This window comes from Hemibagrus wyckioides, linkage group LG26, assembly GCF_019097595.1.
Source record: "Hemibagrus wyckioides isolate EC202008001 linkage group LG26, SWU_Hwy_1.0, whole genome shotgun sequence".
NCBI classification, from domain to species: Eukaryota; Metazoa; Chordata; class Actinopteri; order Siluriformes; family Bagridae; genus Hemibagrus; species Hemibagrus wyckioides.
In genome coordinates this window covers 16,139,353-16,165,446 of record NC_080735.1, presented here as the reverse complement: position 1 = coordinate 16,165,446, position 26,094 = coordinate 16,139,353, and the positions used below count along the sequence as shown (strand labels likewise).

The 26,094-nt window shown below is 40.9% G+C and overlaps 1 protein-coding gene across 1 annotated transcript; it reads right to left on the bottom strand.

The window, feature by feature from the left end:
- Positions 1-200: 200 nt before the first annotated feature.
- htr1fb (5-hydroxytryptamine (serotonin) receptor 1Fb) lies at positions 201-22,417 on the bottom strand. Its single transcript, XM_058379960.1, has 2 exons — positions 22,220-22,417; positions 201-1,926 (listed from the first exon to the last, which is right to left on the bottom strand). The coding sequence occupies exon 2, from the start codon at positions 1,895-1,897 to the stop codon at positions 803-805; it is 1,095 nt and encodes a 364-aa protein (XP_058235943.1). The 5' UTR covers positions 1,898-1,926; positions 22,220-22,417; the 3' UTR covers positions 201-802.
- Between the last annotated feature and the right edge of the window lie 3,677 nt (positions 22,418-26,094).

Here is a 26,094-nt window from a genome sequence, read left to right as displayed (position 1 = left end):
TCTGAGATGCATGCACTGCCCTGCTTATTGCTTTTTGAACAATTTCCTTGAATAAAATTGGAAGAGAACATTTTTAATAATGCAAAATAAAAGCAGTTTGAATAACGCTGCAGACAACCACGTCTACCCTGGTGTTCAAGATAACCAGAAAGAAATGACAGACAAGCAATATATATACAGTCTGTTCATATTTCCCAGCTGAAAAATGACCATTGAGTTTGTGCTGTAACACACCTTTATCTGAACATTCTTTATAAAAGGGGTAAACAACTGGAGCAGTTTTGCCTTTTTCTTTTTATTATTAAGATTAAAGGGGAATGTCATGCACGTATTTAGGTACTTGTATGTTTTGAAGTGAACCTGGTTGCATATCCCAAGTTTGTTTGGAAAATGAGCATGTCAAGTCATGACTATCAAATTCATAAAACACCTTGAACAAGAGTGGAAGCTGAAATTGAAGCAGCGGTCAGAAATGGATATTAAAGTCTTCTTTTGGTCCCTTGTCTGTATACTGTAACACTTGTGCCATCCATTGCCTTCAGTCACTGGTGCAGTCTTGAGGCACCAATTGCAATTGTCCATTATTCAAATTTGTTTCGGTCAAAACTCCAACAAAGATTTCTGCTGTTCTGGATTTAAGGTACGAACTTTGTTTTGTTATGAACGAATGATTCTTAGTTATTTTAACTGTGCAAAGTCTGTTCCCCTTCTCAACAGTCTCCAGAATAAGACTTTCAAATCATTTCTCCTGCAATCCTCAGCAGGATATCCTTCCCTCCAAAGCATCTGTAGTCATCAGAGTTCATCTGTACCGTGTACAACACAAAGGGATGAGTTTCTGAAAGGCTTTTTTAAAGTCCTCGTTGAAGATCGTGTATATAAGCGGGTTGATGAGGGAATTCAGGTAGCCCAGCCAGGTAAGGAAGTCCGCGAGCAGAGCCGACGTACTGCAAGAAGGACACGTGTTCACAATGACCTCTTTGAGAAAGAAAGGCAGCCAGCAGATCACAAAGGCCCCGAGGATGAGGCCGAGAGTGAGGGCTGCCCGTCTCTCCCTGGCGGCGGGGTTCCGTCGGTTCTTAAACACTTTGCCCGTGGTGGGAGTGATCTTAACGCGTTCTCCATCCGTTGATGGCTCTGAAAAAGACTTCTCGGTGGGGCTGAGCGTGTCTGGACTGAGCGGTGGAGCTTCCCTGTCTGAACTCACCATGACACTATTGACTGACTGCTTCACCAGTCGGCTGCTGCCTCGCCGGTTGCGCAGCGTCTGCGCCGCCCGGTAGATCTTGTAATAGAGCACCAGTATGAGGACAAGCGGGATGTAAAAGGCGCCGAAAGTCGAGTAGACAGTAAAGGCGATGTGATCGTGCTCCATCATGCACTCCATCATTCCACGTTCCCCGCTTTCTTCAGGCATCTTCCTCCACATGAGAGGTGGGAGCGAGACAAGTACGGAAAGCACCCAGACCACTACGATGGTCACGGCCGCTCTCTGAGACGTGCGTTTTTGTGAGTACGCCACGGCATCCGTGATGGCACGGTATCGGTCGTGGGCGATGGCAGCCAGGTGAAGGATGGAGCAGGTGCAGCAGGTGACGTCCACGCCCAGCCACAGGTGGCACATGGCCGGCCCCAGCACCCACGTCTCTTCTGCTATGTACACGATGCTGATCGGCATCACCAGCGCAGCCACCAGGAGATCGGTGACGGCCAACGAGCAAATCAAGTAATTAGCTGGCTGATGGAGCTTGCGAGTGACCAGAATGGCTGTTATCACCAGGGAATTGATGACCGTGGTGGCCACAGCTAGGATGGAGAGCAGCAGGCAGAGGACGATTTTACTGCCACTGATTCCAGCATCCACGTCATCCACTGAGGAGCAGTTTAACGGATCCATGGTTCTGAATAGATTTTAACTGCAGGAACCTGAGGACGAGAGTACAGATAAATAAATAAATACATAAATAAATAAATAAATAAATAATGTACAAATGATTACATGATCTTAATACAGAGATTTCAGTGGCTTTTGCTAATCTAATGACATTTGATTGTAATGGAGAAAGAAAATCAACACGTTACTGTGACCTTATCTTATAATAACTACAAACACAAAACACACATCTTTTAATGGTCTTTTCACTGTTGATGATTTGTTGTGACAAATCACTGGGATGTTAAACAGCAGGGGATGTATTTTCTCCAGTTTTAATTTTCATGCATTTCACAGTGAAGCTGCCTTTTGGCAACATTATTGCAATAAACTTTAATGAATTTACATTTCCTTTCGAGATCTCAGTGATGTTGAATTCAAAGGGCCAAATATTTATTTTACGGTCATTTATAATCCTCCAACAGTAAACATGGTGGTGCATATTTACCACTACAAAAAATAAAAGTCTAATATCTTTCAGGAAAAACCGTTTCAGCTTGACAGCACTGAGTCATTCTGTCAAATGCACATTGCCCCTCTTGGAAGAAAGCGCAATGCACAACGCGTGTGAAGTCAACTGATTCACCATCTTCCACTCCCACACTAACCTTCATAACGTGTTAGATAAAGACTGTACAGACTCAGTGCTGTCTTACTATTGTATTATTGCAAGTTTGACTTGCTGTAAAAGTAGCATTACAAATATATATATATATATATATATAGGCCATTTATATAATCGAATGTAATTCTCTTCACATCCTGTTCTATTAAAGCACATTGATAAAAGCAAGAACAAGTCATTCTAATTCCAGGGAAACTGTATTACACATATCATAAAACAATGATTCCCATGTTACGTTTATTTGTTTATTCATACTTGGTATCAGGAAATAGATATGCGAATGTTGTGAGCTCGTGTAAGCGCTATCAGTGTTTGTTTGCTTGATCTACTGATCTCTGCTTTTTATTCAATCGCTCATTCATGCACAGTAATTGCTTTAGAGCATGACCTCAGTGCATTATTGGATTTCCCATGATGCCTCAAGCACCGACAATATAAATAACAAAATAACAACTATCATCAGAAAGGCGTTTTCAGATTAGAGCAGATTATAGGCATTCCGTCTTTTCTGGTGTGTCGTAACACGGCTGACAATCCAGAGAGAAATTTATGCAGGCAGCAGACAGCAATAATGCCTTTTAATACAAGGCCTGTTTTTTCTAATATATCAGACATAACATTATGACCACCTGCCTAATATTGTGTTGGTCCCCCTTTTGCTGATCCGTGCACTGTGTATTCTGACACCTTTCTATCAGAACCAGCATTAACTTCTTCAGCAGTTTGAGCAACAGTAGCTCGTCTGTTATATCGGATCACACGGGCCAGCCTTCTTTCCCCATGTGCATCAGTGAGCCTTGGCCGCCCATGACCCTGTCGCCGGTTCACCACTGTTCCTTCCTTGGACCACTTTTGATAGACACTGACCACTGCAGACCAGGAACACCCGACAAGAGCTGCAGTTTTGGAGATGCTCTGATCCAGTGGTCTAGCCATCACAATTTGGCCCTTCATCAAACTCGCTCAAATCCTTATGCTTGCCCATTTTTCCTGCTTCTAACACATCAACTTTGAGGACAAAATGTTCTTCATGTGCAAATGTTCTGCACTTGCTGCCTAATATATCCCACCCACTAACAGGTGCCATGATGAGGAGATAATGCTCATTATGTTATAGCTGATCGGTGTATCAGAAAATGTAAGGGAAAGGAAATTGTCAACCAGCAAGAACGGGTTAGGATAGAATCAAATGCAGGTTTTAGTCCTGTTCACAAAAACAAAGTCTCAGATTGAAAATACAAGCCGAGAAGCACAATGATAGATTACCAGAACTCTAGGAAGTCTAAGTAGAGTAAAAAACAAATCATGCCTTGTAAACTAGGGGGTACATGGACCACAGAACAGACTTCTGACTCAAAGCAAGATTTTGCAGTGAATGAATTTACAAGGGATTTAAACGGAGCAGAAAATTGGAGACTGAACTGATTCACGTATCTACTGAAACTACTCTCAGGGTTCAGGTAGCCTTAATAATAGCACCTGAAGGTTTTAAGTTGGATTATCATAATTAATATATTGTATAATGAGAAAAAAAGCAGCAGGAAGATGATTGAACCAGTAACAGCTAGTTAATCTTACTGTATATGATCTTTCAGATTGTTTGTGAGGTCTTTTTAAGGAATTTTGTCCATATGCCAAATGTACTGTACTGTATCTGGACACCTGAATATTACATCCGTAGACTATGTACTTGTTAAAAATCCCATTCTGAATCCATAACTGTTGATGTGGAGATGGCCTCCAGTCTTCCGAAGGCTGTCCGCTAAATTTTGAAGCATGGCTTTGGGCCATTCATTCACCCACAAGTAATGAGGCTGATCTTGTCGTCAGGTGACAAGGTCTGGGGTGCAGTCAGTGTTCCAGATCATCCCAGAGGTGTTTGGTTATCGGTTATGGGCAGGGTGTTGAGAGTTCTTTCACTCAAACCTTGGCAAAACATCTTCTTATGGAGCTCATTTATGCTGAAACAGAGGTTCAGACGTCTTAGTTCCAGTGTAGAAAATTGTAACACGACTTTCTAGATATTTGTGGGGACAGTTTAGTAAAGACTTACATCTAGGTGTAATGGTCAGGTGTCCAGATAACATTGGTCATATAATGTATATGATGTGTACGTATGTAGGTTTTTTTTTGTAAGTAAACTGTTCTATTCTGGTCAAAAGAACCAGTGTAATAAAAACTAAGGTGCCAGACCTTAAGGTTATTTGAAGACCTTTTGCTTGGTGGGAATAAAAACCCTGCATTCACATAATCCCAGTGCAAATAACACTGTAAACCTCTCCATTCTTAGCTGTGTCCTTTATGTATTTTCTAGGAGTTTAATATCTGGGAGTTTGTATTTTAGCAAAGATCAGAGATTACAGTGTCTTGGCTGCTTGTTGTTGGTTTTTCTGTTGCTGTAACTGATTCTTGTATTAGCCTAAATGAAATAGGGACATACTTCTGCGTCTCACAAGGTGCAGAAGCGATGAACTCTTTTCCCATTTTCAGTAAAACTCTTATCAGTGCTCAGAGTGACTTTCTCTTTGCGCAGTGAAACACTGCACTGTGAGCTTCTTTTGCCAAGGCAATGGAAATGATACCAGGCAAGATGGCAGCTTGCTTTAAGGCATGTCGCATCCTGTGTATACGTGCAAGATACGGGAAGGGTGACAAAATAAAGGAAAACCAACATGAAGTGTCATAGCAAGGTGTCGCGCCATCACAAATCTCCAGAATAGTTTCATTGCACCTTGACATTGATCCTGCAAGTCTGTGGAACTGTATTGAAGTGATACCCAGTGAAGATATTCCCCAAATAGTGTTTTGGGTTCCAAAATCTCACACAGGGGTTCAAATGGGATATAATTCTCTTTATTTTCAACCTCATTGGACTTTTCAGTGAGCTCTTGTGCTCTGTAAATGGGGTGTAATCGTCCTAGAATGACCATGTCCATTGGTTCTGTAACGTCTGGGACCCCCGCCCTATGCGGGGCTCGACCCCAGACGCCCGTGGTGTGTGTGCGCACGCCAGCACACGGTGTAATGAGACCCATGCGCAGGATTCAGAGAAAGCACTGCTTTTATTACATTTAAGACGCGACATAGGGAAACAAACATAACACAAGACATGGCGTGGTTAACTAAACAAAACAAAAACAAAACCTAGACCTTAGCTTGGACATGGAACCTAGCAAACAAAATCCCAACAGAAACCACAGTACAGATAACAATCATGGACAAGGACACAAACACAAGGATCCCTATTTATAGGGGTAGACATTAGGGCTAATGGGATACAGGTGACACAATCAGGATAGGAACAATAGGAAGGGCGTAACAAAAGACACACAAAGAAGCAGGCTTCCAAGGTTCACCTGCCAGCGCCCTCTCTGGGCCTGGCAGGGAACTGTCCAGCTGTTCCTGACAGGTACATAAACCATATTAGCAAAATGCATCCAAAACCTAAGCCATTGTTTTGTTTACACTAATTTATCACATAACAATAGCAAGATAATAAAGTTTCCATTATTGGTCATAACATTGCATTGGTCACTTTTCATTTTTTATACTGTATGTCCAAACAATTTTTCAATCCAAAGCTAAACTTCTGTTTTAATCTACAGAATGTTTTTTCTTACACCTCATAAGCTCTTCTGGTGCAGTGTGATATGTTCATCCCAGGACTCTGGTCCCACGTTACACACTATATAATACGCTTTTCGTGTCATAACCTTCAGCAGAAACTATTTTCAGCGTGCTGCTTTACTTGTTTCTTTTCCTCTCACTCTGTGGTTTACTTTCTCTCACAGGCACACGAGCCTCAAAAATATTTAAGCCTCTTACAACATCAAAGTCTCTACCTCTCCTTTCCAAGCACCGGCACGGCTCAGTCGTCTATGAACATGTACTCAAAATAACATTTATGGGCTTTTCGCCAAACTTGAATTAAACCTTGAAGAGTTTATTCCCCTTGGCAATTTTGGTGGAACCGCAGCTCAATCATATAAACTCTTAAAAGTGCACCATTTAGAGATGGGACTGATGCTCTGTCAATCAAAAACACTCCTCGAGCAATTTTGGCTCTGCACATACAGAGTATATTAGGATACAAATAAGTACAAGAACTCCATGTACAATTCAGCACCATGGCTAGCACACACACAATCTATTAATGCATGTACCTGAGATGAAATGGAAAGCTACTGGTCACAACAAGCACCATACTGACTACAAGATTGACAAGAGAGCTACATGTTAAAAGAACAAAACAGAAGATTGAGGCACAGGTTACCAGTAAAATTATGGAACAAATTTCCCTATGCTTGTTACTTTGTTTCAATGTTTGACCCCAGGGGGTCACCCTAACCCTAACCCCAGGGGGTGGGGTCAAACATGATCAAGCTGCCCCAACCTGGATGGAGTGGAGCTAAATTTCCAGGGGGTGGAGTCAAACATGATCAAGCTTCCCTAACCTGGATGGAGTTGAGCCAATATCCATGGGGTGGAGTCAAACATGATCAAGCTTCCCTAACCTGGATGGAGTTGAGCCAATATCCATGGGGTGGAGTCAAACATGATCAAACTTCCCTAACCTGGATGGAAACAGAAACAGAAACAGCCTTTATTTGTCACATATACATTACAGCACAGTGAAATTCAAACTGGACGGAATGGAGCTGAAATTCCAGAGGGTGGAGTCAAACATGATCAAGCTTTCCTAACCTGAATGTAGTGGAGCTAAAAGTCCAGGGGGTGGGGTCAAACATGAACAAGCTTCAGCCTTGATGGAGTAGAGCTAAAATTCCAGGGGGTGGAGTCAAACATCATCAAGCTTCCCTAACCTGGATGGAGTGGAGCTAAATTTCCAGAGGGGTGGAGTCAAACATGATCAGGCTTCCCCAAACTGAACAGAGTGGAGCTAAATTTCCAGAGGGGTGGAGTCAAACATGATCAAGCTTTTCCAACCTGAATGGAGTTGAGCTTAAAATCCAGGGGGTGGAGTCAAACATGATCAAGCTTTTCTAACCTGAATGGCGTGGGGCACAATTCCAGGGGGTGGAGTCAAACATGAACAAGCTTCCCTAACCTGGATAGAGTGGAGCTTAAAGTCCAGGGGGTGGAGTCAGACTAGATCAAGCTTCCCTAAAATACCAGGGGTTGGAGTCAAACATGATCAAGCTTCTCCAACCTTAATGGAGTGGAGCTAAAAGTCCAGGGGGTGGAGTCCAACATGATCAAGCTTCCCTTACCTGGATGGAGTGGAGCTAAAAGTCCAGGGGGTGGAGTCAAACATGATCAAGCTTCCCTAACCTGGATGGAGTGGAGCTAAAAGTCCAGAGGGTGGAGTCAGTCCAGTGGACTACAGATTTAGGACTCAACCTGGCTTCACTGCCATGTCCTGAACCTCAGTCATATACACCTCATGAGGAAATATGCGATTTCCTTAGTCACTGACTTGTTTTTGTCTTGTCACTAATGTTCCTTTTAGTGTAGCACAAAGTTCAGTCCTGTTTTTAAGATACAGTGTGAAAATGTCAGAGCTATTTGTTTCCATTCAAAACACCTTGATGGTGTATTACGTCTGTAGGTGAGTCAGATAAGGTCTTTTTTTGTTTGATTTTTTTCGTTGTTTGTTGCTACTGATGTGTTATCAGGAATTGTGACACTACACTTGGTACCAAAGTCAGAATGCTGTTAGAATGACAACCCCAGCCAGTGGTCACATGCTTTACTGAATCACATGAAGCAAAGTGACAAGGATGAATGAAAAAACCTGTCTCTCCTGATAATAATCCATGCCAGTTAGATCACATTAGCGTGCCATCCTGCTAATTTCTGCGCCGCCGAGAGCCGACTCGTACTCCTCCAATCGATAAATTGACGTGTATTAATTCATCCGATGCTTTTCCCTCGAGTGAGAAATCCAAGCAATGCAGAAATGCTGAAGAATGAGGATCTTACACAGAGAACCAAGTTAAACTATTGAGATATACATCCGGTGATATACATTTATGAATGAAATTTGTTTAACAATGTAATCAAGCGGTTCTGGTTAGCTCCGCCTACTCAGGATATCTGTATATTTCGATTATTTTTCTAGATTTTCATGGTTTATAGTATTCTTCACTGCTTTCCCCTGTCAGTCTTCCTCCTTATCCGTTGTCATCATATTTTCTTGCGTCTCCTTCAGTGACTAGGAAAAACCTTGGCAAGCTGATATGCACAAAGGCGTATTGTTTATTATCTCTTGCTGAATTTTAGGGGTTATAAATGTGCCGGTAAACAATGTCAGTGCTAACAGTGTTTGGCTGATCTGTAGAGCCGGAGCTGTTATTCATCATCAGTAACCTCTTTATCCTGGTCAGGGTTGCTGTGGATCTCAGGAAAAAAACGATGGGGGAGATAGAAATAAATCTCGACGGGTGCCTAGCAATTTGGACTAACCCGTCCGCCTGCCTGCAGCTTTGTGGGTGGTGGGAAGAAACCGGAGAACCTGAAGAACCTGTAGGAAACCAAGACATATCTCTGCACAGACAACGTCTATAATCATCACTGCTATGCTGCATCATCTGTCCCGCTCTTAAGAAATCAGTCATGGCGTTTCTGACAGCATGTAAAATCTAGACCCGTAATGAGAGTTATGTAATCTAAATGGGTTGGTAAAAACCGTATAATATCAATTAGGACGGTCTGGAACATTTTGTCCATTTCTGAAATGTGCTGCAGTTATTTCATCGACTCTTCAGCTCACTGGGACACATCATGAGCTCTCCTGTATATTTGCCTCGAGATACTGAGCACTCTTACGCCTTTAGGAATCTCAAGCAGTTGCTTTCTTTTGCAGGTGTAAGAGCCATACAAACATGCTTAAATTAATACATTTCCTTTTCGGAGAGACCTGATGCCTCTAAACTTACACTTTTGGCATGGGAATGATAGCTACTCAGCTACAACACGAATTTAAGCCCTTGTCCAGTGCTGGTGAAATGTCATTCAAGGAACATATAAAGAAGTTTATCTGGCAACGTGCTGCATGGCTGTCCAGAAAGTCTTGTTGAATTGAATTCCAAATTCCAGAAATTGTGCTCGAATACGTCATTGTGGAAGCGATGACCCCAAAGCATTTTCATGAAAAAGCATTTCCATGTTTTATCAAAAGAGCAGATGTTTGGTAATTACTTTTCTCCTGCATTCCTGCATTTTGCGTGTCTCCACAGAGGTGGGACTGTCTATGTCTCACCAATATGTTCCTTTATCCTCACTCTTTAAATGGCACAAGTGAGGACCCAATTTTCATCCAACATTTTTTAAATCCCTGGCTGTGTAGTCTGTCAGACATCCTGTCCACCGAGGAGAGCTGTGAGACTGACGGAGAGTCGGAGCAGATAAATAAATAAATAGGTCTGAGCCTTCACCTTTTATTTTGCCGCATGACTTTCTTTTCCTAAGCAAATTATTTTTTCAATCAGAAAGCACTTATCATACCGTCGGCGTATTCATTACCGTTTCTTGTCCACGGTTACAAGTCGCCTCTGTGCAGGATGACTGCCACAATGTTTTGGCCTTCGTCTCAAATAAATGAAAGCTGAACGAAGGATAAAAGAATATCGCTTTTATTTATTTATTTATTTGTCAGTATTTATTGTGAAATATTAAAGGAAAAAAATGTGTCCAGAAGAAAAAAATTAATAAATAAACCTGTATATACTGTGAATCCGTAGATGTTGAGTAAATCAGATAGGTCAAGTGACTGCAAAAGGGGCTGACTCGATACTCAATTTCCGAGCCGAATGATTCTCAATAAGATTAATTAAGGTTGATCTAAATTTGACCCGCGATCATATAAGCTGAATGTGTCTCGGCATTCGATTTCTGGTTTGAGCTCTGTCTATAGGAAAGAGTTTTCATCTCTTCAAACAAACACACTTTATATAACTGGCTCAGGGAGGTCAGGCTACTCTTTTTGTGGATGGCTGTCAGCGAAAGAAAATAACAAATGGAGAGGGGGGGTTGAAGCGCTTTCAGAAACACTCTGCCAGATGTGCGAGTGACTAAGGATCAGTCACACTGAGCCAAGAGGTCCTTTGGGCTTTGGGCTGGTGGAAAGCTGCAAGCTTTCAGCAGCCTGGCAGCAGTTGAGTGAAGCTACAATTAAACGCTCATTCCATTTGCAGCATTTCACCTGGACGTCTGTGCTCGTGTGTCACAAAATGCAGGAGACAGCTCCGTAAAAACACGTGCTTTCTCTTTTCCCACCGTGGATGATGCATACTGAATGTTAAAGCATGACCGGAGGATTTAACACTGGTCTAATGCTCTTCACACTCAGGAAAAAGATACCTGAATGTAATAAGGTCGGTTGGTAGTTTAAAGGGTATGTGTTTCTTAAAGTACCATTTAAAACCATATGGGTTAGGGTGTGTCTCATCATAGGGCATGATTTTTTTTTTCATTTGCTACAGTGCCACCCACACAACGTATCACTATCAAAGATTATTTATTATACCATCAAATCTGTTACTAAGTTCTTCTAATTATTATTGTTCGACTTGAATTGGGTTTAATCCAGCACTCAATAACTTAAGCAACAGAAATGTAATGACATTTTCAATAAAGGCGTGTTCTGTTAGGTTACATATGTAATTTCCTGTACACAATTAAATAATACATTTTTGAATAATCCATAAAAATTTATCTCTACAGATGGGGCTTGTTTATTATTATTATTATTATTATTATTATTATTATTATTATTATTATTATTAGTCTGGTTTTTATTATTGTTATTATTAATATTCATTATTAGGTATTCGTGTATTTTTTATAGGTATTTATTAATTTAATTTAATCTATTTTAATTTAATTTAATTAGATGTTTCAGAAACCCTGTTTTGAGGTAGCATTATTTTAGCTAAAATAAGTGTGTTTATTATTATTATTATTATTATTATTATTATTATTATTGTTATTATTATTATTAGTCTAAGTTTTGTTATTATTATTATTATTATTATTAGTCATTATTTATGTATTTATTAATTTAATTTAAATTAATTGTATTTAATTGTATTTTATTTCATTTTTCAGAACCCCTGCTTTGAGGTACCATTATTTGAGCTAAAATAAGTGTGTTTATTATTATTATTATTATTATGATTATTATTATTATTATTATTATTATTAGTCATTATTTATTAATTTAATTTAATTTAATTTTTCAGAAACCCTGCTTTAAGTTCCATTATTTTAGCTAAAATTAATGTGTACTATATAATTATTATAACTCCATTAAAAGGGTTAGGGTTAGGGTTAACCCAAGATGTCAAGATGGAGCCAAAATCTTTAGCCTTATTCCCAAAGCCTGTTGGCAAAAACACAAGACACAATCTAGTCTACCTTCCAGTGACTGCTGCTTTAAACACAACTCAACACTATTTCTTTGTATCTCATTGTGTTACAGCTGTATTTGTTACTGCCTCATATCAACATCCTGAATCTTGTTGTCAGAAAAGTGCACAAGCATATGAGATTCTTCATGATCTGTATGAAATAATAATAATTCTGTTTAAAGCCTGTTTATTTGAGTGGAAAGAATTTATAAATAAAAGTCTGCAGTATGTTTTTAAACATAAAATAAAATAATTTTACTGAATACGACAAATATTCCAGCATCATTAAGCGAATTTGTTTAATCACTTTCTTAGGGCAAGACATTTGTACGACTTCATCAATCATTCTGCCTGAAAGGGGGAAATCACCTTCGCCAAAAAAAGGGGGTGATTTTGAGTCAATCCTTTCTCTTAATGTCTGCTTTATCTCGGGATCATTTCAGAGGAGGAGAACTGCAGCATTTTTACTGATCACAGAGTGAGAAGGAAAAAAAAAAATCATCATCTGCCACTGCCTCTGATTGAAGACCTCAATAAATATCCTGGGTAAAGTGTTGCCTCAGCAGGATTAGCGGTCTCTGGGAAACTTTCCATCAAATTCAGAAGCAGAAGGCACCTTAGCAGCTTCTTTGCCAGTGATGAATCCTTGGTAAATAAAAAAAATTCTGATTTATCCTCTGCACCGCACTATAAACAACCACCTGAACATTACTTACATCCTGCCCTTGCAGCATCTCTCATCTCTTAACACCGATATATATCAGAAATTATGCATTAGTCATTTCGTGGCTGTGTTTGAAATATATCGCGTTGTATTTTTAGCCTCCGCTGGAACATATATCTAGTCTCAGTGTATGTCCGTAATTGTAGTGATCTGTGTTTTTTTTCCTACCAAACAAACAAACAAACACATACCACACATTTTCAGAGCCACTCTAATTATGGAAGCAAATCACACACCCGTCAGATTAACCACCCCGCATTAGTATCGGTTACTTCTCCCGAAAAGTTGGACCCGCATCAAATTGGCTCTCGTCCTTCACCTTCAGACTCAAAGGCGGTTTTGTTTTAAATCCCCTCCACAGCATCCAATTAGCTGAAAGTGAGTTCAGTGCTGGGTCTGATTTGTGTCAAAGCACTTGTGATGTTTTGTTAAATTCGGGTATACACTTCTAATTATCCAGTCAGCCAACCGTGTGGCCACAATACAATGCATGCAGAATAAGGTGTAAGAGTATTAGTTAATGCTTACAGTGGATGGAAACATCATTATTGGGGAAGGCATGGTTGCTGGTGCCAGATGGTTTAGTGTGAGTATTGTGTAAATGACTGATTTTCTGGGAACAATCTGTGGACCAGTGGTGTCCTGTTTCACCCACCAAGAGCTGGTGTGGGTCCAATCAAACGTTTAATCAGTTGATCAGGTGTGGCTGATATGAAAACCCGCCCACGTCAGCCCTTTGTGGATAAAATTGGACACCCATGCTGTACAGTTTACACAGAATGGTGCAATAAAGAACAAACGGAATGGGAGTGGAAATGCCTTGTTGAGTAGAGAGGTCTAGAGCAGGAAACCATTTCAGAATGCATAATGCATCAAATCCTGAGGGGGGGTTTTGGATACAACAGCTGAAGAACACACTGGGTTCCACTCCTTTTAGCCAAGAACAGTGGGGTACAATGGGGTACAAGCTCAGTTGTAAAAATGCTGATGATTTCTGCTGCAACATGCAGATAACCGAGTCATAGATATGGTGTGAATCCATCGATCCAGCAGGCCTCATGCAAAGAGTTCAGGATGGTGGTGGTGGTGATGTAATGGTTTGGTGAAGGTTTTCTTGGCACACACTGAGCCACTTAACACTTAACACAATCAATCATCCTTTGAAAGCCACAGTCTATCCATTGTAGCATTACTGCTGACTGCACACGATCCCCAAAGCGCTTTTATAATAAAGGCCACCTCCAGCATGGTAATGCACCACGTCTCAAAGGACAGGTAGTCTCAAACTGGGTCCATGAACATGTCCATGGTCTTTCCAGCCACTAGATTTCAATCCAATAGAACACCTTGGGGACGAGGTAGAACGGGAGACTCACAGAATCGATGTGAGGCTGACAAATCGGCAGCGATCATGTCTCGCAATCACTTCGACGCGGACCAGAATCTCAAACGCCTCAAGAAGAACTGAGAGCAAGGGATTCCTACTCAGTGTTTGTATGTTGGTACTAATGCAGTGAAGAAATCAGCGACTCCATAGTCCATGACTGAGCAAAAATAATCCAGCTGAAACTTTTAGCACTGAACTAATAGTCGGTGTGGTAGAAGAGTTTTCAAGAAACGTTTGAAGGAAAAGTGCCTTCCCTATGCAAGTGAGGAGCAGAAGAATGAGTGAATAAAGTCAGCACAGCACACAGATTTGCATATGCACTCCGTAGGTGTGTTGGAGAGGTTATTGTCTTAAGAGAGCGCGGGTGGGAACAGAGTGAGATGCTCATCTGCCATTCGGAGATCAAACGTCAAGAATACAATGTGCCTTTGCACTACAGATACCTACCCTTTTTTTTTTTTGAAGAGCTGTATGCTGATAGCGCTGAATATGTGTGACTGGAGTAATAGCTTTGTTTATCACGGGGTATCCAGTACAGAAGGCACTTTACGTGACTAATAAGTAACATTCAGTAAACGGTAAGATAAGTAGGTGTGTGGAAATATGCCACGGAGCAGGCGTTACAGCAGGGATACAAATAGTCTAGAAAGCTTCTTGTTATATCGCTCTCGTCGCACGCTTTCGCAAAAGGACAGTCGAGTCGAGTCGCGCAACTACAACCATGTGAGAAGAAGAACTACGGGGACGTGTTGCCAGCAGAATTCTACCGGGAAGAGGGAAGCTAATTCATCATCTTCCACAGCTCAAGGCTGTTATCTGCTGTCAGTAACTGAACTGTGGGTCTCTTAATGTGCATCTCCACGTGATTCTCCAAACTTCTCCATTCACAACGCCCACGCCAAATAGACTGCACCGACAAACCTCATTTTTTTGTTCAGGAGGAGGTTTCTGACTTGACGTACCGTTTCCTGTTCCTTCACCACAGATCTGGTCTTCAGAGACTGACTGAAAACCTTGACGAACATTTCATCAATGTGTATCTATAACAAAGCCCTACGGTTATGGTAGGTTAAATATAGCTGAATAACACTAAAGTCATTAGTTCAGTAAGTAATTAAACCCCCCCGTTTTTTTTAGACTTGTCTTTCAGGGCTGGACACATCGTTAACCCCGGACAAGATTACAACATGGTGCACCAATAAAATTATAATAACCGTCGAGGCAGTCGTCCCCTATGGAATTTATACAATCACTTGTGTCTGCATTATTGGACTTAGCCTGCTAACTAGCCCCCCTCACGTTGTTTCATTATGCTAGCTACCATTTTTCTAGTAAATTAGGTTTCCAGGCAAACACAAGATCATAAGGGCAGCCCATTAAAGCTTTCACTTGCCCCAGCTAATGAATTTTTGATTTGTCCACCTCGGGCTCTGTATTTCAGTGACTGTGAGGTTAAAGTGCAGAACGGAATGTTTGAATCTCTTTCGACTGAAGCGTATAATAATCGTGGCCTTTTTTTAATAAAAAAAAGGGCGTTATAAATAATTAAACGTTCAGCTGCTCTGTGATTTCTTTGCCGTTGCATAAATAGTTCATGAACATGAAGTCAATGGTGTAACTGTACAATTATTTGCCTGCTCCAGCTTCTTAATTCTCTTTTGGAAGGTCCTTGTGGGCCTCTGTGTTTCTCATGGGGCCATCTCTCTCATTTCTCACTCTTTCACCGACCTTTTATCTTTTTTTTTCCTCCTCTGTCTTCTCTTTATGATAATCTCATTGTGTTTTTATGCAGATACGTGTGTTCTGACATAATAAAGGATTGGAGCTGCGACTAATATATCTCCACTCACATGCCAGACGAGGATTGGTCCAGCTAGAGAGTCTATAGTGTATTGTTCACCATTATTTTTTTCCTAATTTGATACTTCCAATGACCAAATGAGGTCATTTCTTTTTAACCTGGGCAGAGAAACATGTTTACTTCTTGCTGACTAGTTTGGGGTCATTTTAAAGATGTGGTTCTTCTTCTGTATCACTGGGTTGACCTTCCAAGCCATAGATACTGATGCATAAGCAACCAAATCACAGCCCTCGTGAAGCGTATCACGTTTTTGCATGGTCCGAGAATCTAAGGTTTAGAGTACACCCATCAGGCATAACAGTATGACCACCTGCCTAATATTGTGTTGGTCCATCTTTTGCTGACCCGTCATGTATTCTGACACCTTTCTATCAGAACCAGCAGTAACTTCTTCAGCAATTTGAGCAACAGTAGCTCGTCTGTTGGATCGGATCACACGGGCCAGCCTTCACTCCCCACGTGCATCAATGAGCCTTGGCCGCCCATGACCCTGTCTCCGGTTCACCACTGTTCCTTCCTTGGAACACTTTTGATAGATACTGACCACTGCAGACCGGGAACACCCCACAAGAGCTGCAGTTTTGGAGAGGCTCTGATCCAGTGGTCTAGCCATCACAATTTGTTCCCTTCGTCAAACTCGCTCAAATCCTTACTCTTGTCCAATTTTCCTGCTTCTAACACATCAACTATGAGGACAAAATGTTCACTTGCTGCCTAATATATCCCACCCACTAACAGGTGCCATGATGAGGAGATCATCAGTCACTTCACCTATTCACTTCACCTCTCAGTGGTCATAATGTTATGCCTGATCTTTGTATATGACACTCAATCTGACACTGACATAATGCTTTTTGGTTTTGTAAACTTTGTACATTTTACAGTGTTATGTATTCCTTCGAATTCTACATTCGCACACAAAATGTGCCAACCCAGGACTTGAACCAAATGGATCAGTTAAAAATTCATGTCCAGTGTGGACCACAGCTCGCTTCTGCAGATAGTTAGTCAGTTTTAAGGCTTGGATAAAAACCTCACGGCTATACGTGAATATGAAATAGGACAGTTACGTACTCACCGAGCCTTCGACTTCCCTCAGGATGGTTTTGGAGTTTCTCTTATTCTTTCATATTGGGGAAAAAACAACAACAACAATGCCTTTCAAATATTTGTGTTGTATTTTTGTCTTGTACCTAACAGACAATCTAGTCAATCCATGAGAATCAGACTGCATTCATAGTCAAAATGCTGTTCTGACATTTTGGGGGTGAGCGGCGTTCCTTTGAATAGCCGCGGCATTAACATGAAGGTCATTCGACAGCTAACTCAATTTACATATACTCAATCTTGTCTTTAATAAAAAAGCGTTTAACAAGTGGGCTTATTCATCTGGCATGTTCACACTTATTCATCACCACGATACGGGACTCAATCTCCTATTTCACTGGAGGGCCTCTGAAGCATAATTTCACATTTAGAAAACTCGTGTCTGCCAAATGATGTGATTACTATTCTTGAAAGATTGATGACTAATTTATTACAATTTGTGTAGTTCCAAAAAATATGATATTTTGGCCTGAAATAAGACAGCTGTCTCCTATCCGCTTGTTTTTTTGTCCATTAACACCGCTTCAAACTTTTTTCCTTATGAACAGAAAATAAGCATTTTCAACCGAAACATCTGATTTCTTCCTTCCCTCAAACAATGTAAAAAAAAAAGTGCAAACAAACTCTAGGAATATTTACAGAGAAAAGCAATTCGTAATGCATGAAAAGAAAACAAAGCTATTTGGCCCCATTCACAGAGGGATGCCAATACTTCTGAAGCCGACTGTGTAGGAGAAGCTTGAAGGTCACGCGTGACTCGGCAGAATCGGCGGCAGCCTCCTGAAACTTCGAGTTAATTTGCTGTTAATTTGGTTTTCCTTTTTGTGTCAACTTCTATTACACATCCTGTCAGCTGTGAAGCTAAGCACCGCAGCGAGGGTGTTTTTTTGCATTCAGGCTTCTGATTTCTTTTCAATTATCTAAGAATCCTTATAACTCCTAGTTCCATATTTAGTGAATAAGCTTGTGTAAACAAATTACGCCGCTTGATAGTCGATAGCGCGGCAGTTCCGTTAGGAACGGCATTAGTATTCCGCGCGTGGACCTTTATGAGAAATGTGTTTTCATCACCCAAAATAAAAAAAAGTCCATCAGCGACTCCAAAACGGTTGTACGCCAAAATCCCAGCTTTATGTTAATGCGCTCGTTCTAATACGTTAGCGTCTCCATAGAAACAATGTACTATTAATGGAATGGTGATGCGTTCCATCCTGACATGTAGATATAGCAATTTCCGGTCAATATTCAATGCTTTTCACACTGCGCTTAACCCCGGGTTTTCATCATTCTGAACCCTGCATTTAACCCCAGGTTGCACATGTGTAATTTAGCTTTTTACATGTGGTAATGGAACGCTGCTCTCAAGCTTCGGCAGTGTTAACTCCACAACCTGTACAGTTTGAAACGATGTTACGGCCCGATGCTTAGCGATCAGTAATTGAACGGCGTGTGGCTCGGATCACGTGAAACCCTTTAACAAAAACAGATTCAGGAGTCAAGAGTCAGAGTCAAGCGGCAAAACACTGAGCATCGCAGAAATAAAGTCAAACCAATCAAACTAATGTACATGTTTTTGGACTGTGGGAGGAAACCAGAGTACCCGGAGTAAACCCACACAGGTACGGGGAGAACATGCAGACTCCACACAGAACCTGTTCAAACCTGGGATTCGAACCCAGGACCTTCTTGCTTGAAAGATGTGAAAGATAGCAATACCGGCTCAAGTACGGAACAACAGACGAACGATATTGACCACCACAGACCAGGAACACCTCCACAAGAGCTGCAGTTTTGGAGATGCTCTGATCCAGTGGTCTAGCCATCACAATTTGTTCCCTTCGTCAAATTCGCTCAAATCCTTACACTTGTCCATTTTTCCTGCTTCTAACACATCAACTTTGAGGACAAAATGTTGACTTGCTGCCTAATATATCCCACCCACTAACAGGTGCCATGATGAGGAGATCATCAGTCTTATTCACTTCACCTCTCACTGCTCAGAATGTTATGCCTTAATGGCGTATGCTGTATTTATCCAGACGCCTTAAATATACAAATAAGTCGAAGGGTTCAGGAATGCGCAGTGTGAAATGTCAGATTATGAGCCAGGATTAATTCCTAACCCCAGGTAAAGTATGAGCAGTGTGAAACATCAAACAAAATGACCTAGGATTGCGTTTACTCAGGGCTTTTACAATAACCCTGAGGGAACTATTACAAGTCTGAAAAGCCCTAAAGATGATTTCCTGGACAAGATATCAACGGGTAAACAGAATGGTATGTTGTTGTTTTTTTTTTAAATAAATAAGAAATCATTAGCCGTGACATAAGAGGGAAAAAAGGCCTCGGTGCATGCTGTTATTAATCAAATATCAGACCACATTAATGATTTTCCTATAACGGCACACCCCCGTCGTCTTCCATTCTTCACACAATACAATAATTAACTTACATCTTAATCAGGAATCATCATTAGCTGTAATTAAATCACCATATGAAATGAATGTGCAGGAAGACGACGTGAGATGCATAACCATTTTATATGATTTTATACCGGCGTTTGCGTTGCACGCCCTGAGCTAATCTTTCCTCTGGGAATTATAAGCAATCGACCAGCAAATAGAGGGGGGGAGTAAACCTGGTTTGTTTCTTTCATCTTCATGAAGCTATGCAGTCAATAAGTTCAGGAGCTATGATTGCGACTGTGGAGTCAGCAGGAAAGCCTACATTTTTACGTTTATTAACGTTCAATTATGTATCTGTGTGAGGCGGCGGCAAACTAATTCTACATTATCAGCCGTGATTGAAATTCATGGAGAGGCTGACTTCAGGCATCTCTCCACTCTCATGACTCAACGGATGGCTTTTTGTGGGCTTTTAAATGAGCGTGTGGTCCGTGATGGGAGGCTCAGAGAGTGTATTTACAGGTAATTGTCAAATTTCCACCGCTAAAGAAAGAAAGAAACCGTCAGCTCACGTTGTGTCACGTTATTAAAGGGAAAAGTAGAATTGCCGGGACTGGGCAGGTTTAGAAACGATGTAAAGTAGATTATCTTACTCCAAGCGGTCTTCAGGGGTTCATTAGACGGGTAGCAGTCGCAGCTCTTTAAAGGAACCTTTTCTGAATTGAAAATCCTCTGTTCCTGGGTTCTACATAAAACATCGTATGGTTCCCCTGAAGGGACAAATCAAAGGAGGAGAGTGTATTAAAAATGCAGCGAAAAGACGGATGAATTGTGTTATTTGGCAGAGTTTCACTGTCTTACATACCGAAAGATGACAAATTAAAGGAAAATCCAACATACATCCCCACAGTGTCTTAGCTTCCATGTGCCTTAACATGGATTCTGCACTTGTCTGGACCTGCTCTGGAGAGACGAACACCTTTCTTCCCACACATATTCCCTCAATTAGCCTTTCTCTGATGGCGAGTCTTGAGCGCCGTCTAACACCGCTCAAAGATTTCACACGGGGACTGAGATATCCTACAGACATATACATCATATTCAATCTCATCAAAAAATCAAAACATTTCAGTGCACTGTGAATGGGGAGGGGCGGAGTCATCATAGACGAGACCACACCCATCAATATGGATCAAACTGATCATTTGGATTTGCAATGACTCAATCTTATAAGTGAACATATTCTAAACATGTAAATATGTTCCCATGAGACCGGCCATGCTGTATGGTTTAGAGGCAGCGTCACTGAGGAAGAGACAGGAGTCAGAGCTGGAGGTAGCAGAGCTGAAGATGTTGAGGTTCTCTTTGGGAGTGACACGGTTGGACAGGATTAGGAACGAGTCCATCAGAGGGACGGCTCATGTTGGACGTTTGGGGGACGAAGTTAGGGAGGACAGATTAAGATGGTTTGGACATGTCCAGAGGAGGGAGAGTGCGTATATTGGTAGGAGAATGTTGGACATGGAGCTGCCTGGCAGGAAGGCCAAAGAGGAGGTATATGGATGGAATAAATGAGGATATGAAGCTAGTGGGTGCAAGTGTTGAGGATGCAGAAGATAGGGATAGGTGGAGAGAGATGATTCGCTGTGGCCACCCCTGAAGGGAAAAGACAAAGAAGAAGAAGAAGAAGAAGAAGTTCTAGTTTATATGATGGTGTATGATTGGGCGATGTATTTATATAGCTGGCTGCAAGTTAAGCTCAGATTGTGCGGTAGATTCGCTAACACTGAATACCGCATACAATATCTTACATCACGGTGCTGATCAACTAAATAAAAAATAACACACTCTTCGAAAAATTGTTCAATGGATTCAAGCAGAAACCTTTAACTATCCAAAAATTCCTTGAGGGACCGAAGTACCGATTCTGAAAAAAATCAATTAAGTGTAATAACGAGTGAAAGCAAGTAATCAATAATCATACTCATCCATTTATCATCCAGATATCCATTTATCATTTATACACAAATTAATTGCTTTCATTTGTATCTACAGACTATGCAAATGGAGGAAATGGCCAGTCGGGCGTCTTAGTTTCATTTAAAAACCCATCTATATGCATACGTTGATGTATAGTCCTATACACCTTTATATACATAAAACATGAAAACTGTATGTTAAGCACATGGCAATATTTTTCCATCCATGCCAAAATCCAGCCGTCTAACAATGTTTTTATTACAATTCATCACTGGACCATCATATAAACTACCCTACATACTACATACACGGCAAAAAATGCCATCTTAATCAAAGACTTGTCAAATGTTGCTAGTATTTTCCATCATGAAATGACAAATATACGATTATTAAACCCATTTCTTGACTTTCATTTCAAGCTCTTTCATTTCTAGAAATAAGCCGAATACCACAAGAAACTATAAAGCCTGAAATATGTCCAAATTTATTTTAAGATCACTTGGTAAGCTATCTATTTCTTTGAGTATATATGGATTTATATATAACATATAGTACTACTGTATGGAAACTAAGCTGGATAGATAGATAGATAGATAGATAGATAGATAGATAGATAGATAGATAGATAGATAGATAGATAGATAGATAGATAGATACTTTATTCATCCCAATGGGAAATTTGCAAGTATATATTAAGAAAATAACCATTATATACAGTATGTCTATACATATATAAGATTTCTACAGGCACAACTTTCTTTTCTATCACCGTATCTACAAGTGTTGGAATATTCTCACACGGAATCGTTTAGAGGAAAAGACTTACGTGATTTCGGTCTGTCAGAGGAAATCCTGTAAAGCTCCTCTGGCTCTGTCGGGAAGAGAGAGAGAGAAAGAGAGAGAGCGAGAGAGAGAGAGAGAGAGAGAGAATGGCGTCTCCACTACGGGCGCGCGAGATGCGAGCATTCCGTGAGCGCGCGAACTCGACACTGACTGGATTATTTTGGCGCGCAAAGTGAGAGCGCGTGCGGCGAGAGAGAGAGGGATGGGAGAGAGAGAGAGAGAGAGAGGAGAGGTAGAGAGGAGAGAGCGAGCGCTAGAGAGAGAGAGAGAGAGAGAGCGCGCGCGAGAGAGAGAGAGAGAGCGCGCTAGAGAGAGAGAGAGAGAGAGAGAGAGAGAGAGAGTGCGCTAGAGAGAGAGTAAGCGCTAGAGAGGAGAGAGAGAGAGAGAGAGAGGAGAGGTAGAGAGGAGAGAGCGAGCGCTAGAGAGAGAGAGAGAGAGAGAGAGCGCTAGAGAGAGAGAGAGAGAGAGAGAGTGAGAGAGAGAGAGAGAGAGAGTAAGCGCTAGAGAGGAGAGAGAGAGAGAGAGTGCTAGAGAGGAGAGAGAGAGAGCACTAGACAGGAGAGAGGGGGGAGGGAGAGAGAGAGAGAGAGAGCGAGAGAGAGAGAGGGAGAGGAGAGGTAGAGAGGAGAGAGCGAGCGCTAGAGAGGAGTGAGAGAGAGAGAGAGAGAGAGAGAGAGAGAGAGCGAACGCTAGAGGGGGGGGTAGAGAGGAGAGAGAGAGAGCACTAGAGAGAGGGAGAGAGAGAGAGAGAGCGCTCGCGCGCATCTCCTGTTGCTAAATGACACTGCTAAATGATGCTGAGGTAAAAAACTGCAGACATCAATTACACACAGTACTAATTCATCCTTTAGGTCTATTTTCCATGTTATCCACCATGTTTTACCTCACAAATTAGGAGCTAAGAATCCCTGCATCTACATGACACATTATAGTCTTTATTAAACCAATGATACACAATATAGCCAAAAGTGGACACCTCATCCATATCTGGTTCCGCCCCAAACTGTTGCTCCAAAAGCTGGAAACACACAACCATATAAATGTCTTTCTATGCTGTATCATTACCTTCAGGCTCGAACCTGTTCCAGCATGACACAGTGAACAAAGTGAGCACCATGAAGACATGGTTTTCCAAGCATGGTGTGGAAGAGCTTGAAAGCCCTGACCTTAACCCCGCTGAACACCTTTGGGATGAACTGGACTGCTGACTGTGAGCCAGTCCTTTTCACCTGACCTCACTAATGCTTGTGGGGCTGAATGGACAAAACATTGTTCGATAATGTAGTGAAAAGCCTTCCCAGTTGACTTGGAGGTTAATATAACAGCAGCTGTTTAACAACATGGTCAGGTTTTTTTTTCCCCATACTTTGGGCTATAGAGTTTACATTTAAAGCTCTAAAAGCTGATAAACTACATGGCCACATACAAATTAACTGGGAAAAGGTACGATATATGTGCTCTTAATGGTACAACCCCAGTGCCAGGAAATTTAACCTTAATTTCTAAAAGGGTATGTGGGAAAAGCACCTTGTTAATATGGAGCTCTCAACATTTACATATTCTTCTATGTCTATTTTACTTTCTTAAGCCCTCTATTCCCAATCAAGCTCCGTTTATGTAAAATTGGGATACCTTTTTGACATGAACCTAGTTTACACCATTGCAGACAAAAACTGGCCATCAAATATCAGACATGAGATAAGATCAGTGGCCTTTAAAAGCTTAATGGGATGTGCTGACGGGGCCGAATTAATGTCATCGTGACCAAGGCAGCTGATAATAAAGGCAATATCAGGTGATTTTTTTTCTCCATTTTTCTACGGAAGCATCTAGAAGCCACTAAATTGAGGGTGGTATAGGATTAATTCAAGAAACCTGAATGAAATATGGTCTTAAAACCACAGGTCTGTCTTCAGAGAATCTTCGTTGTATAGTCTGATATGGATACCAAATTTATAGATCGAAGTAAGCATACAGTCACACATGGGATGTGAAATAGGCTAGCTAGCTAGATATCCAGACATCAGATTATTTCATTATAGACATGGAGTATAGTCAAACTCTCAGTTATCACAATTATAGTGGTACTTCCACAAAAAGTGCCATGAATACAGACACATTTAAGAGTTTTTTGTGGCTTTTGGAATCTTGTAGTCAGTCCTGTCTCACTTTTGGCCCAATGAAGTAGTTTCTAGTCCATAAATAGCCTGAAATATGGCTTCATCAAAGTGGAGTTCTGGCACGCATATTTGAGAGTTAGAGTTTGTTTGCTGTCATTCCACTGTCATATATGGGTCAGATGGAAGTGTAAGTGTGGGCCAACACTAGGCTAACACTTATTTGCTAAGTGGGACATACCTCCATGGAATAAGGGATTGAAATAATCAGAAACTTAATGTTGAAAGATCAACTAAACATTAATGAGACCACATCTCAGACAAAATGGACCAGTTGGAGTAAAAATGCTACACAGACATTAGATATGTTTAATTCATTTTACAAAATTTGTGGTTCAGATTCCAAATACTGTGGAAACCTGAAATATGTCTGTTCCTGTTCAAATACTTTGTGTCAAAATGTATTTGCCATTGCCAAATCCCAGAAAATAATCATGAAACCATAAAGTTTTGACGTGACATGAACCATGAGACTCTAGCTTCTTGTCTTGACTTGACCATGAGACCATAGATCCTTCACTTGGCTTGACCATGAGACCATAGTTTTTTGTCTTGCCTTGACCATGAGACCATAGCTTCTTCACTTGTCTTGACCATGAGACCATAGTCTCTTGACTTGATTTGACCAGGAGACCATAGTTTCTTGTCTTGACTTGACCATGAGACCATAGCTTCTTGTCTTGACTTGACCATAAGACCATAGCTTCTTGACTTGTCTTGACTTGACCATGAGATAATAGGTTCCTCACTTGACATGACTTAACCATGATACCATAGCTTCTTGTCTTGAGACGATCATGAAACCATAGCTTCTTGACTTGACCCGACCATGAGACGATAGCTACTTGACTTGACTTGACTTGACCATTAGACCATAGCTTCTTGACTTGACCTGACCATGAGACGATAGCTACTTGACTTGACTTCACTTGACCATTAGACCATAGCTTCTTGACTTGACCTGATCATGAGACAATAGCTACTTGACTTGACTTCACTTGACCATTAGACCATAGCTTCTTGACTTGACCTGACCATGAGACAATAGCTACTTGACTTCACTTGACCATTAGACCATAGCTTCTTGACTTGACCTGACCATGAAACGATAGCTACTTGACTTGACTTGACTTGACTTGACCATTAGACCATAGCTTCTTGCATTGACTTGACATCACAATGGTCAGCACACTTGTTACCAAAATGCAGAGAAATTCTACTGTTGCATATCACACATCTCATCTTGATGGTAGGAGACAAAAGGTTAGCATTAAAAAGGCCAAAACTATCTTAGTTTTTATCTTAGCATCAAACCCACTACCATAACAGTGCCATTACTAAAAATATCTCATCAGTGGTCATCCCACAGTGTTCCCTTTCCACTGATGGACTGATGGGTAGCGTGGGCTAAATAATTGTCCAAGTGTATAGCCTATCTGCTGTAACTTATGCTTATATTATTGCAAAATTGGAGATATAAGTTAATATAATTCATGTACATACAGAATAATCTATGACACCTTTATTTCATTAAGAAGTAAATGTAAAAAACATCAGTGGGCTTTTAGTGTTTCGTATTACAGCTCGTATAGTGTGATATCATTTATAAAGCATCATACTTAATGTAATTTATGTCAAATCATAGCAATATTGGCATTTTCAAGATGTGCGTATAAGGCCA

What these genes read in the sequence shown, in the direction of transcription:
- htr1fb (XM_058379960.1), bottom strand. Translation starts at nt 1,897, where the DNA reads ATGGATCCGTTAAACTGCTCCTCAGTGGATGACGTGGATGCTGGAATC.